This window comes from Gobio gobio (assembly GCF_949357685.1).
Source record: "Gobio gobio genome assembly, chromosome: 14".
Lineage (NCBI taxonomy): Eukaryota > Metazoa > Chordata > Actinopteri > Cypriniformes > Gobionidae > Gobio > Gobio gobio.
Window position 1 is genome coordinate 37,686,866 of NC_137107.1, and position 13,417 is coordinate 37,700,282.

The following is a 13,417-nucleotide window of genomic DNA, read 5'->3' on the forward strand; positions in this document are numbered from 1 at the left end:
ACATCACTTCAGTGTACAAACGCCAAGAGCAATAAAATACCAGTATAAACCAGCAGAAAACATCTTTTAGTTCCGTTCCTCTTGGCTATTTTACATGTACAATGAATCATGATGCATAATAGTTGGACTTTGCCCAATGTTGGGTGTTAATCATAAATTGGCGCATGTTGGATGTACCGCTCTTCTAACTCTAGAGGGTGTTAGAGCACCGCTTTTGAAGACCTGTTACCAGCTTCAAGATTCAAGAAGATTATTACTGGCTTTTGTAAAGAGCCTAAGTATGAATAAACATGATATATACATACAGACCCACTGATATGTATGCAATACATACAAACGTCAAGTTCTTGTGGATCCTATATTGTGATTTAACTACCCATCCCTGATTACTCTACAAAAGTGCAACAACATTGCCCCGCCCTCAATCGACACCGATTGGCTAGTCTGTTCTCTCTGAGTTTCGGAAAACCCTGTGATTGGCGCGATACGTTGTCACTCAATTCAGCGGGGAGTGTTTCGGATCCTGAGAGGAAGTGAATGATTCGCGTTTGCACTTGACGAGGGGAAATCATATTGTGTGGTGAAATTAAGCGTGTATCCACCGAATTTCAGCCGTTAAATTAGATTAAACCGGCGGACGTACATCTTCTGTCACGATATGGTTTAAAAGGATAATCGTTTTTGCACTCAGACTTCGTTGCTTTGGATCAACTTGCATTCACAGGAGGTTGAGGAGGACACACTTTGCTATTGTTCCAGCTTTCACACGAGTGTGTGTGTGTTTATTCGTGTATGTGTGTATTAAACTGCCCTTTGGCTTTATGGCTACGAATTTTGAACCCATTTATGGACTCTCAGAGGATGAAGTAAGTACTGTTTTTCCCCCACCTAAACCACACCATCTTTAAGACACAATTCATGCCTCCACCATATTTATACTGTATGTTTATCATTTTTTATAACCTGATTTCAGTTTTTATGGGGTTTCCAGTGTGACAAATGATCAATTTCATTAAGCCTTATAGAATTGTTTTATTGTTACAAATATGAACAATTATATAGCCTATACTTGCCATCAGCTTGTGCTTCCCATTTAGATTAAATGGGATATCTAGTGGCACACTGTCATCAAATCGTAATATCTTCCTATAACTACCAAAATACAATTCTAGATTTAAGTGATGTAATGCATAATTTGTTGTTTTTTATGATTGACAACTCACCTGTCAAATGTTTTTGGGTGTTGTTATTATTGACATTGACGCTATATTTGGCTGAATGAGGGATGTTTTTATTTCTCTATTAGTAGGAAGTAGTTATTTCTAGCAGCACATTTATTGTTTTCCTTGATATTTGCTTGAAGAAAACATGTGGGCCAAAGATGAATGCATCATAATCAAGATTTAGCTCTAGTTACTTGGTGAAACCAGTATTGCAGAGTTTCTAATAATGTTACAGCAGATTTTGCAACCACAACACCATGTTGTTTGTCATAACAGGGCCCCGGTGTGACCCCTGAAAATTCAGGTCAACTGTCTTGAGAGTCTGAGGGCCGCCTTAGGAAGCAGGTGTTCGTTCATTTGGATCTGAGTTAATGCTTTTTTGTTTTAGTCATTGCTGCTTCTCAACTGGCATACTGGATCGGCCTTTTAGTTACAATTCAAGGCCACACATTGGTCATAGGTAATATCAGTGAAGTTTTCCAGAGTCCAAAGGAGAGACCTGAGGCTACTATACAAGTTGGCAGCTAAATATTTAAGTCCGTATTACATCAAATTTGCCAGTCAGAAATTTCTGAAAAAGATATGTGACCTAGCACATACCTAGCATACAATTTTTTTTTAATGTGGAAAAGTACTGAAGAACTGTTAGTCCAAACCCTGAAACTGTAACTTATGATTAGGCAAAGTTAATTAATAATTCCTGCACAATGTTTTTACTAGGGTCTCGATGTGTTTTATGTAAACAAAGAGAGGAATGTTACTAGCTTGATGTTCATCTGCAGGTTAAACGGTGGATGATCAAAGTCAAGCATTTGTTCAATGTTTGTGTTTGGCTGTTAAACAGCATGATAAAGACTCAACATCCCCTTCTCAGGAAGTTCTTATAGAAAATGAGATCTGCCCAAAAATGTAAACTTGACTTGATTGAAGTCGGAATTAAAGGAAAATTCTCCCTATCATGTTATTGATCTTATTGTGAATGATTCATTCATGCATTGAAAAAAAAGTCAGACTTCTCTCTGGTGATCAAAGCAGCTAGGCATGCAGACGCTTCTACAAACATTTGTGAAAGAATGGATCGCTCTCAGGAGCTCAGTGAATTCAAGCATGGTACCGTGAGGTTGCCACCTGTGAAATAAGTCAATTCGTGAAATTTCCTCACTACTAAATATTCCACGGTCAACTGTTAGTGGTATTATAACAAAGTGTAAGCAATTGGGAACAAAAGCAACTCAGCCACGAAGTAGTAGGCCACCTAAAATCAGAGAGCGGGGTCAGCGCATGCTGAGGCACACAGTGCGCAGAAGTCGCCGACCTCCAATCTTTCTGTGGCCTTCAGATTAGCTCAAGAACAGTGCGTAGAGAGCTTCATGGGAGGGGTTTCCATGGCCGAGCAGCTGCAAAGCGTGGATGCAGTGGTGTAAAGCACGCCGCCACTGGACTCTTGAGCAGTGGAGATGTGTTCTCTGGAGTGACGAATCACGCTTCCCTGTCTGTCAAATCCGATGGACAAGTCTAGGTTTGGCAGTTCAGTGTTTCCCCTAGAATTTTTTCCAGCAGCGGTGCTGTTACGTGCCGGTGGTTGTTACCAAGCCGTGCGTCGGGGGGTCCGGGGACATGCACCTCCGGAATAAATTTAAAGAAAAAAAAAAAAACCTTAAACCATGATTTCTGGCAAGTTTTGTGGATAGAAATAGACATTTTGAACATTAAAATCCAAATTAAGCTTTTTATTAGTTTAAAAGGTGACTAGCTTATAGCCTATTTTACTTCAATAACCTGCAGGGACGTGCAAAAAGTTCCTAAGGGGCAAGGGCTCAAATGTAAGAAAGGGGCAATATGTAAAAATAAAAATAAAAAAAAGTGTTTGGATACTATTTTATATATTTGCACAAAGTCTCATGCTTATCAAGCCTGCATTTATTTAATCAAAAATACCGAAAAAAAACCATATTGTGAAATATTATTACTTGATGTTTTTTTTAACCTTTTTATTAATCAAATAAAAAAAAAAATTAAGAGCATCACAAATCATAAAAGAGCTGCAAGTAATTTTCTTTGCCTTTTGTTATTTGATTCACATTATTGGCTCAATCGTCACCAGGTTTATTAGATGCTGCCCCTTTAATACGCAGATCTAATATCATTCTCCCATTAATTTCTCCCAACTATTTATGCCCATTTAAGCTACTGTGTTTAAGTGAATACTCTCCAAGCCTGTCATTTTGAGATACACAACAAAATAGCCTATTTGATGGTTTAGTCGCGCAAACGAAGCATATGTGCAAGTCGTCCGTTTTGCCGTTTTTTGTTTAGTTTTTTACTCTCTCGTGAATGTGATATTACTGATCATGTGAAGATTTTGCAGTGGCGCTGAAAATCTGCTGTGAATACATTGTAGGGGAAACACTGCAGTTGCCAGGAAAACGGTACTTGTCTGACTGCATTGTGCCAAGTGTACAGTTTGGTGGAGGGGGATTATGGCGTTGAGTTGTTTTTCAGGGGTTGGGCTTGGCCCCTTAGTTCCAGTTAAAGGAACTCTTTATGCTTCAGCATACCAAGACATTTTGGACAATTTCATGGTCCCAACTTTGTGGGTACAGTTTAGGGATGGCCCCTTCCTGTAACAACATGACACCAGCACACAAAACAAGGTCCATAAAGACATAGATGAGCACGTTTGGTGTGGAAGAACTTGACTGGCCTGCACAGATTCCTGACCTCAACCCGAAATAACACCTTTGGGATGAATTAGAGCAGAGACTGCGAGCCAGGCCTTCTCTTCCAACATAAGTTCCTGACCTCACAAATGCGCTTTTAGAAGAATAGTCAAATAAACACACTCCTAAACCTTGTGGAAAGCCTTCCCAGAAGAGTTGAAGCTGTTATAGCTGCAAAGGGTGGGCCAATTCCATATTAAACCCTATTAATTAAAAATGGGATGTCATTAAAGTTCATGTGCATGTAAAGGCAGACGTCCCAAAACTTTTGGCAATATAGTGTATATCACCATTCAGCCTAAAAACACCAATATTTGTTCATATTGCCCAGCCCTAGATTGAGGTGTTTTAGGGTTTTCTGTCCGTGATCCATCAATCCCAATATAAACTGATTTATTGGGTGCACAGAAGTGGTACTTCATATAAGTGTTTGTTTAGCAATTTTCATCATCATTGGAAAGATATTGCAATACTATAATACACAGAATTATACTAGCAATCTCAGTATCAGTCATTGGTTGATCATCAATCAACCCAAGTATTTTCCCTCCAGTAACCCATCATGTTGACATGGCATCCCAGATTATTGCGAAATACAAAGATGCACACCACACGCAGATGACATGCATCGCTTCATGAATATGCGACAAGCATCTATCAAGTTGGCTTGCAGTCAGCCTTGTCAGCGGGTCTTGTTTACCACACAACATTTTCTCAGTCCTGTGGGATCCCGTCACTTGCTCCCAGAGTTCCTGCTGGGCAGGATCATGCCTTTCAACTCCTATAGACCTCAGTTCCCAAGACACTGTCTGTACACAGGAATGACAAATTCTCCCTTAGGAACAGTCTGGCAATTCCTTTAGGCCTTTTATTGACACAACTCTTGTGGTATTTTAGACCCCATTTGTTTAACTCCCATTGAGTAATACAGATTTATTAGAGAACCATGTGTAAATTGGGCATGCACAATGAATTGGTGACGAATATTTACCCTACCATTTAAAAGTTTGGGGCCGGTAAGATTTTTAACCCTCTGGATAAGTCAACCAAATATATAAGATTGTTCTAGTGGTTGTTTGGATATTTTAATCCAAAAATCTTACATATTGTGCCTTTAATCAAAATATAGTAAAACAAGTAATATTGTAATATATTATTACAAATTAAAATATCTGTTTTCTCTTTTTATATTTTTAAAAATGTAATTTATTTCTGTGATAGGAAACCGGATTTTTCAGCATCATTACTCCAGTCTTCAGTGTCACATGATCCTTCAGAAATCATTCTGATATGCTGATTTGGCGGTCACATTTATCATTGTTGTCAATGTTGAAAACAGTTGTCCTGCTTAATATTTTTGTGGAAACGGTGCTATTTTTAAGTTAAAAGTCAAAATAAAGCAAACATGTTGCATTTGTTTTCGGAATTTTCAATTTTTGCTCTTATGTTGGTTCTATTCCATTGCACTAGATGTTTTTGAACTCAAAAATGTGTATTGTATATAAAATTAAGATATGTTAAATGTGTAATGCATACATTGCTTGATAATCATCTGGGAGTGCCCAGTTGAAGAATATTCATGGACAATGTTAATGTACCTTTTGGTTAGCTCACAGTCAATAAGTTGGGTTTGCTCAGTGACTCTCACATAACTTAATTATTATTCATGTGTAAGCCTTCACCTTAGCTAGGATGTACATCTAATTATAGCATACAAACAGCAGAGTAGGTTGTCAAAGAAAAACATTCTTGCAACCATTAAATAACAACAGTAATCTGATAATTTGGCTTTGTGGGTGTCTGTTTTACACACAGGGAGGACACGCAAATGTTTACTCGATTACGCATTCACATGCTCAGTATCATGAGCGTGGAATGTGATACAGCGACATGCTGTTACATCATCTTCATTAAAAATACATGAGCTATAGTTGCAGCCGAATCATGTTTTCTTGATCCGTGTGACATGCCTCTGTGCAGACGGCTCCAAGATGGAACTAGAAAACCAGAGAAACATCATACCCCACGGCCAGACTCCACAAAACCTACCATTGCTACTATTATATAAATAGATATGAATCTAGTTCCCCTTTTGATAGATGTATTACTTTATTTATGCCTAAGGGCAAGTGTACACCCATATAGTGCATTTCAACTGTAATTTCTATTTCGATGGCAGCCTGGTATCAGAAATTAGGAATTATTTTTAGTTGTGTTATTTAAATGGAATGACGCTGCAGAAAATATTGTTTGCTGAGGGTTGCGGCGCTCCTCCTTTTAAATGCTGTTTTATTTTATTGTCAGTTATCTCTCTTTCTTGGCCAATGTCAGCATTTTGCATTTTTATTTTCAAAGATATGAGTGTACATCAATTTCTGTCCATTAATTCTTAGTGTGAATGAAAGAAGCATGTGAATAGAAAAGCGTATTCTGGAATGTGTTCTCCATTTAATGGTGTGTTTTAGAATTTGGAATTGAGGGGATGGGATGAGTTGGATTTAGAAATGTTGTGCAATTCAGAGAGTAACTGAGTTGCCAAGTAGGACGAAACAATAGGCAGCAATTAAGCATTCCACACATAGCAGCCGCATGCCTACTGAAGGTCTGGGGCGCCACGGGTCAGATAATTTGGCCGTTACACCTCTCTGCCCATCGCTGTGTTTCCCATAGAGCAACCTGTGATAAAGTATATTGTTTAATGGCACTAATCTTTCACTTGAACTTGCAACCTTGTTATCAAACCATATTCTTAAAGATTGGACTACTGCCCATTTCTTTTAAGCTCTGAATGAACCCTGTTTCTCAGTCTCCAAATAAATAATTGTATGTAGATGTTTTTTACTAGTGTTGTTGTCGAACTCGTTGACTTTGCTAGGGTGTTTCGCTGTGTGGTTTTCACGGGACTGTTATGTGATTGCTGCTAGGGTGTTCTTGGCGATTGCTAGGTGTTTGCTCACTGGTCCAAGTCCCAACAAGAACTGACTAGTTTTTCTGCAATATACACTGTTCAAATGGTTTGGGGTCAGCAAGACTTAGTCAGTACTACTTTATTCAGAAAGGATGCATTAAGTTATTTTTTTATATTGTTATAAAATATTATATATTGCTAGAAATCTAGACGCACCCTAGCGGCAGAAAATAAATTTTGCCGTGAGTGTAGTCTAGAAAATCTCGGTAGACCTGAGAGCTGGAAAAACCAAACTCTAGTCAGGCCAATCACAGCGTGTGTAGAGGCGGTGGGCGGGCTTAACATAATGACGGCAAGTCACGGAAGAGTTGCAGAGGTTCTGCGTGCTACTTGTAAACAAAGAAGCTGACGAACAGCGAATCGGCTTTGGCGCGACTCTGGAAGACTTGGAGTTAAGCTTTTCTTTGAGAAAAGAACGGCACTGAAGTCATTCTTAAGAAAAGAAGATATGTTCGAAGTTTTGCCTACCGGATACGGCGAAAGTCTATCAACTAACTTGAGCTCGGCTTCACCTTCTTCTTTGCTCTGGTTGGTTGTGGCGCTCATGGCGCTATCCAATTGCGTGCAGAGGGAATTTGAAAGACAACCGTTTATCCCGCCCCTCGGATTGAGCCTTGTCAATGGTGAGTTTCCAGACTCAACATCTTGATGTGGGTCTGGCTTGTCAGGCTAGTGACACTGAAGATGCTGAAAATTCAGCTTTGCCATCACATGAATAAATTACATTTTAAAATATATTTAGAGAAATCAGTCATTTTAAATTGCAATAATGTTTCACAGTAATGACATTTTTACTGAATTTCTGATCAAATAAATGCAGCCTTGGTGAGCAGTAGGGCTGTAATCAACCAAAGAAAATCTTGGTCGACTGAAGTCCTGAAATTTTCGACTAAAAATCGACTAAAAATGACGTTAGGAAAAAAAACGTTAAATTAATTAGCTGCGCACTGTGCGCAGTACTTGGTAGCCTTGTTGTCTGCATAAATGAATTATAAATAAACATAAAAAACTAGTAGGCTATTTGCAGTATATTAAATAGTTTTTGAGCTGATTATTTTGCGCTGAAATGAGTCTGACACGCGAGTCTGTCGGCTCTGACAGCGTTGCATCACGTGCACCTGCGCAATATCATAGCCTATGATTTCCCAAAATATAGTACTATTGTCAACTAGATATCATCACAAGAACTTTTGAGGAATATGCAACATAATTTAGACAATTGTTTTTGTCATATGTATTATAATAACTGACAGACAGTAAAATTGCAGCCGCTCTGTGCAGCTCGAACAGGAGCTGAGCTCAGCTTCACGGCTGAGACACGAATAGACTATTAACTTAAAGCTTTTACTCTTAAACACAAAAGGCACGTCCACTTTAATAAAAAATGAATATTTATTAAACAAGCCAGATCAAGAGCAGAAAAAACGCTCTCACAATTAAATAAATAATATAAGTTACAGAAAACTAGCCTTCTTCTATCTGTCTCTCTTCTCCAGTGGGTTGGGCTAATCCAAAAGTGAAAACAATGGGGGTGTTTTGAAGACAGTCTGTTACCTGTGAAACAGGGGTGCTCTGAAAACACCCCCATTAGCAATTAGTGCTTTCCACCTGATGAAATGAACGCGGCGCGGCAAAACTGATGAAATGAACGCGGCAAAACTGATGAAATGAACGCGGCAAAACGGACAGTACAGATCCACTTTTGCGGCACGACTGAAGCGTGGTGTTGTGAGGCTTCCCCTCATGTGTATGTTGATGGGCGTTCCTCAAGTTTACCGCTATGGGCGTGCGTTTGAGCCAGCGGGGAATGAAAAACAAAGGACGGGCGAGAGACTTCTCTTCGCCAGTTGGTTGGGCTAATCCAAAAGAAGTGAAAACAATGGGGGTGTTCTGAAGGCAGACTGATACCTGTGAAACAGGGATGCTCTGAAAAAAACCCCATTAGCAATTAGTGCTTTCCACCTGATTAAATGAACGCGGCGCAGCAAAACTGATTAAATGAACGCGGCAAAAACTAATGAAATGAACGCTGCAAAAAAATCGACCAATCAAAATTTTGGTCGAGCCAGAACGTATCGACCAATAATCGACTAATCGACTGGGAGATTACAGCCCTAGTGAGCAGAAGAGACATATCAAAAACGTTGGCCCAAAACTTCTGAACGGTTGTGTGTATTTTACAGCTGGCTTTACTTTAGGGTTGCCTCTCAGTTAGGGTTGCAAAGTTTCCAGAAACTTTCCAGAATTTTTGGAAACTTTCTGAAAATGTTCTGAAACTAATGGAAAGTTTCTGGAAATGTTCAGCCCCTTTGCAACCCTAGTCTCAATCAGCTCCCTAGTTCAGTAGTCAGGGCACTGATCAGGGAGTTGGCCATTTTAAGGGTGGTTTCAATCGCAAAGTCCTACCAGTGCACTGAATCGTTCGTTCCCTAAAAAGTCCCACAATGCACCGTGAGAACCAGGGAGCTTCAATGCTCTCTATGTTCCCTTAACGGACATTCTGAAACATGAAATGAAACATCACATGAGCCAACTCACTACATATAATGACATGCAATAAATGTTTTTTAAAATACGAATCATTATTATATTTTAGCATAAACATACATTGCGAGAGAGGTAATATAATCTATATAATATAATATAGCTAGCATTTATAATTTATTTACTGCTGAAATGTTGCATGTATATGTAACAAGCAAAGTATTTATCATAATGTACTTTAGATAACATTACAAATTATGTCAGAAAGATATCAGTTCTGTTGCTCATATGCATCATAGTGATGTTGTCGCCGGAAATTGAGTCTTCACAGGATTTCCTTAAGATGGTTTATGCATCCCACCAACTACTTTGAAAATTTTATGGGTAGTTTTGCACATCACTACCCCTTAGATATTCTATTGACCATAGATTGCCTAGATTGCCCTTGACTTCCTCCACCAACAAAAATCTAAGAGATTTTTATGGTGGTTTCATTTTCTGCCAGATGAAAATTATAGAAAAATAATAGCCCATATTTGCGTAAGTCAGAACCACCAATGAAATTGTATCATTTTTCATAAAAGATAATATTATTGTTAATGGCCTGCAGAACATGCAGGCGTCTCAGTTCTTGTTGTTTGTGGTGTAATCTGACTAATCTTTAAGGCCACTAAAAAAAACGTATTGCAAAATGAGCATGATGACATGCTTGGAAGCACTTGCAGTAAACCTTTCAATAAGGCAGGCTTGGTTCTGATGAAACCAGGTGCCATAACATTATGAACTGCATTGATATGGAAATGCATCCACTGATCCCAGCAGTCTTGATTATGTAACTGCTGATGAAAACATCTATATAAATTGTTTGCAAATCTGTGTTTAGTCAGGTTAAAAACAGAAGCCCTTTGATAATAACTGTGCAGTGAGAAGGGTTGGGTATCATTTGAATTTCAATTATTCCGATTCTGCGTATCGATTCTGATTGTTATCGATTCCAGCCCTAGCCTGGTCCTACCAGACTCGTACATTTCATTTGTACAGAGTATGGCCACTCCATTGACAAGCGTTTACTTCCTTGAAGGCGGGTACTCTGTTGAAATTTAAAACTATCGGATCTGCCCAGAGCCACTCTGGATCTGCCATTAGCAATCGCTAACGTTTGGCCGTGACGTATGTCATCTCAAACTAGCGCACGACATCAACGTCATCGTTCTCAGCCACTCCCTCTGTTTCTCTGATTGGACTGGTTAAAATTTGACCGGAGAAAACCAGAGAACACAGACGGAGTACTGAAGGAAAATTAAAATTGAGCGGAAGTACGTAGGAAGGCGGAGCCAGGCTATTCCAGCCCGAGCGCCACGATGAAAAGTTAATAACGGAGAAAAAAGAGAAGATTTATTGTGTTTGTGCAATAATTAGAAATGTTTCTTGAGCATTAAATCAGCATATTAGAATGATTTCTCAAGGATCATATGACCCTGAATAACTGTTAACAAATTCAGCTTTGCCATCACAGGAATAAATAACATTTTTACAATTTACAAGATTACTGTATTTCTTGATCAAATAAATACAGCCTTGGTGAGCATAAGAGACTTCTTACAAAAACATAAAACATTAACTCGTGAACCAGATGAGTAGATTCCTTACCTTTTAGATTCTGTTTTATTAGTTCTGATTCAGAAACCCAAATCTTCCCAGTATTGGTGTACAAAGTCTGGCTTTTTCTGCCTTGCATGGAAAGGATTTGATAGTTCACCCAAAAATGAAAATTCTGTCATCATTTAGTCAGGCTGAAGTTGTCCCAAACTAGGGATGGCTCGATACCACAATTTTGCCTTCGTTACGGTACCACAATCTAATACCGAAGTACCGATATTAAATCGATACCATACAGGGTCGGAATTTTGGCGCGGGGATTGCGGATAATGTTACTCACTCGTGCAAGTTTAGGGTATATGAAGCAGGAAATTACCGCAAATATTTATTATTAAATTAATCAACAAAGATTATCACATCAAATCAGGCATTTGGAAATGTTCTTGTGAGAAGTAGAAGTAGTTTCCCTTCTCTAGCTCTCAAAATGAGCAAATTGCTTTGGCTTCAAAACACATCGCACCTGCACTATACAAGCAATCTGCGCATTCCGATTCAACACTTTCGCTGTCGTTTCGAGAGAGCTGACGGAAATCACTTGCCCACGTCTTTTTAAACCTTGCCAATTTGAACATGCAAGCGGTTTTATAGCATTTCGTAATACATGGGATGGGAGCTCTTTGAGAGAGTTTTCTTTGCGCTCATACCAACAACACACAGGCCTAAAGAGCTTGCGCATTCCAAATTCAGTTGTTTTTCCTTAGTCAAATACACACAAAATTATGTAAAAGATGTCCATCTTTAGTGAGTAGTCACATAAACACAGTTGGTTATGTAAATAGTGCAATAGTATGCATGCAAATATTATGAGATCCAGTGGCGGGCCTTGCATTTCACACCTAGGCCTTCAGTGGTACCCTACCTGAATTAATTAACCTCTTAATAAAATCATCAAGACGCCACGGCTATAGAAACCATTAACATTATACAGAAACACAGTATAACAGGGCGTTGCGTCTCTCATGGAGCGAGAATGAATGATTAGCAAATTGTGCGTTTTTTTTGTGCATATTTTATATGAAAGAAAACGTAACAGCATAAATGGTTCTTGAAAAATCTTACCAACAGTATGACAAATTTATTTCAGGTGAGGTTCAAAGATAATACAAAGTTTTTTACATTTAAACCCCACAAAACTATATTTTAATAGTATGAAAATGTTGTAAATAATATATTAATAACGAAAATAATAATAATTTAAAAAATCGATCATAAATTTACAAGAAAAAATAAATCACATTCATCACAGAAAAAACGGGGCACTGATTAACCAGCCCAGGGTTGACTGTAGGATATAAAAAATGTAAATAAAATGCATTATAGCTTAACTTACTCACCAAAATAGGCTATGATTATTACACAAAACATGCCAATGTGTGCAGTAAATTTACTGCTATTACCCATCCTCTCAAATAAATCAAGATCCGCTGTACTTCAAAATCAGTGATGGTATACATTACAGTACGTTCATTTTTAGCCATGAATGATCGAATAGCGTTCCGTGACTGTGCGATAAGCTGGAGAAGGCAGTATGCGGGAATTTTGAAAATGGCTTTGTAAGTATGTTAATTAATACATTAATTTCTTCTCTTCTGTCAGCCATTTGGGTTTGAAAAAATGCTATTAAAACTACAGATGTTTTATCTTGTGCGGTTTGCTGGTTATTCGGACTAGGCTACTAGTACGCTCTCTGATCATCCAATCAAAGGACGTGAAAATGCCGACGTTATTGTACGCCTGCTAGATGGCCCCGCTGTCGCCAACTCAAAATCTGATTGGCTGATTAAATCGGAGTGATTATCTGATTGGTTAAAGCGCACAGTTTCATTGCCATTCATTTTAAACTAGCGGCGCACGCAATATTGATTCGGAAGGCCTCAAGGCAGATTTCTTTGACCTGGCAACACATGATGACTGAAATATGATTGGATAAAAGCTCTAACATAAACAAACACTACTGGAAGCAGCGCAACCAAGAGAAAAGCGATGAAGTTAATAAAATAGACTATTGGAATAATTAAAAAAAAGTAAAAATATATAAAAATTTAAGTCTGTGATTCTGATAGTGATTAGGCCAGCAGAGAAGGCCTTGCTGGCCCTGACGGCCCACCACTGATGAGATCTAAACGTCACTGGTTGAAACGAACGCTGGAGATTTCAACGATACGATCTTATGTATGTGCGGTGATCAGTGTTAAAAGAAAATAAATGTCTAAATTAGATCGTTTGATTTATGCACTCACCTGTCGATCTCTTAATGTCTTGTACAAATCAGGATGGGCAAGTGACAGATGCTTGGCAAGGTTTGTTGGTTCTTCATTAGTTTTATTAGCTAAGTAATTCCAAATTTCACGTCTACTCTCTTT

General features: G+C 38.5%; 1 protein-coding gene across 6 annotated transcripts in view; it reads left to right on the forward strand.

Moving 5' to 3' along the window:
* Nucleotides 1–503: 503 nt before the first annotated feature.
* Nucleotides 504–13,417, forward strand: part of nedd4l (NEDD4 like E3 ubiquitin protein ligase) — a 127,369-nt gene continuing 114,455 nt past the window's right edge. For 5 of the 6 annotated variants that reach the window (XM_079834279.1, XM_079834280.1, XM_079834283.1 and 2 more), the window contains exon 1: nucleotides 509–866. In XM_079834279.1, the coding sequence (XP_079690405.1) occupies nucleotides 822–866 (45 nt within the window). In that variant the 5' untranslated portion in view covers nucleotides 509–821. Of the gene's footprint in view, nucleotides 867–13,417 lie in introns of all 6 variants that reach the window. The other variant, XM_079834284.1, reaches the window with a different exon arrangement.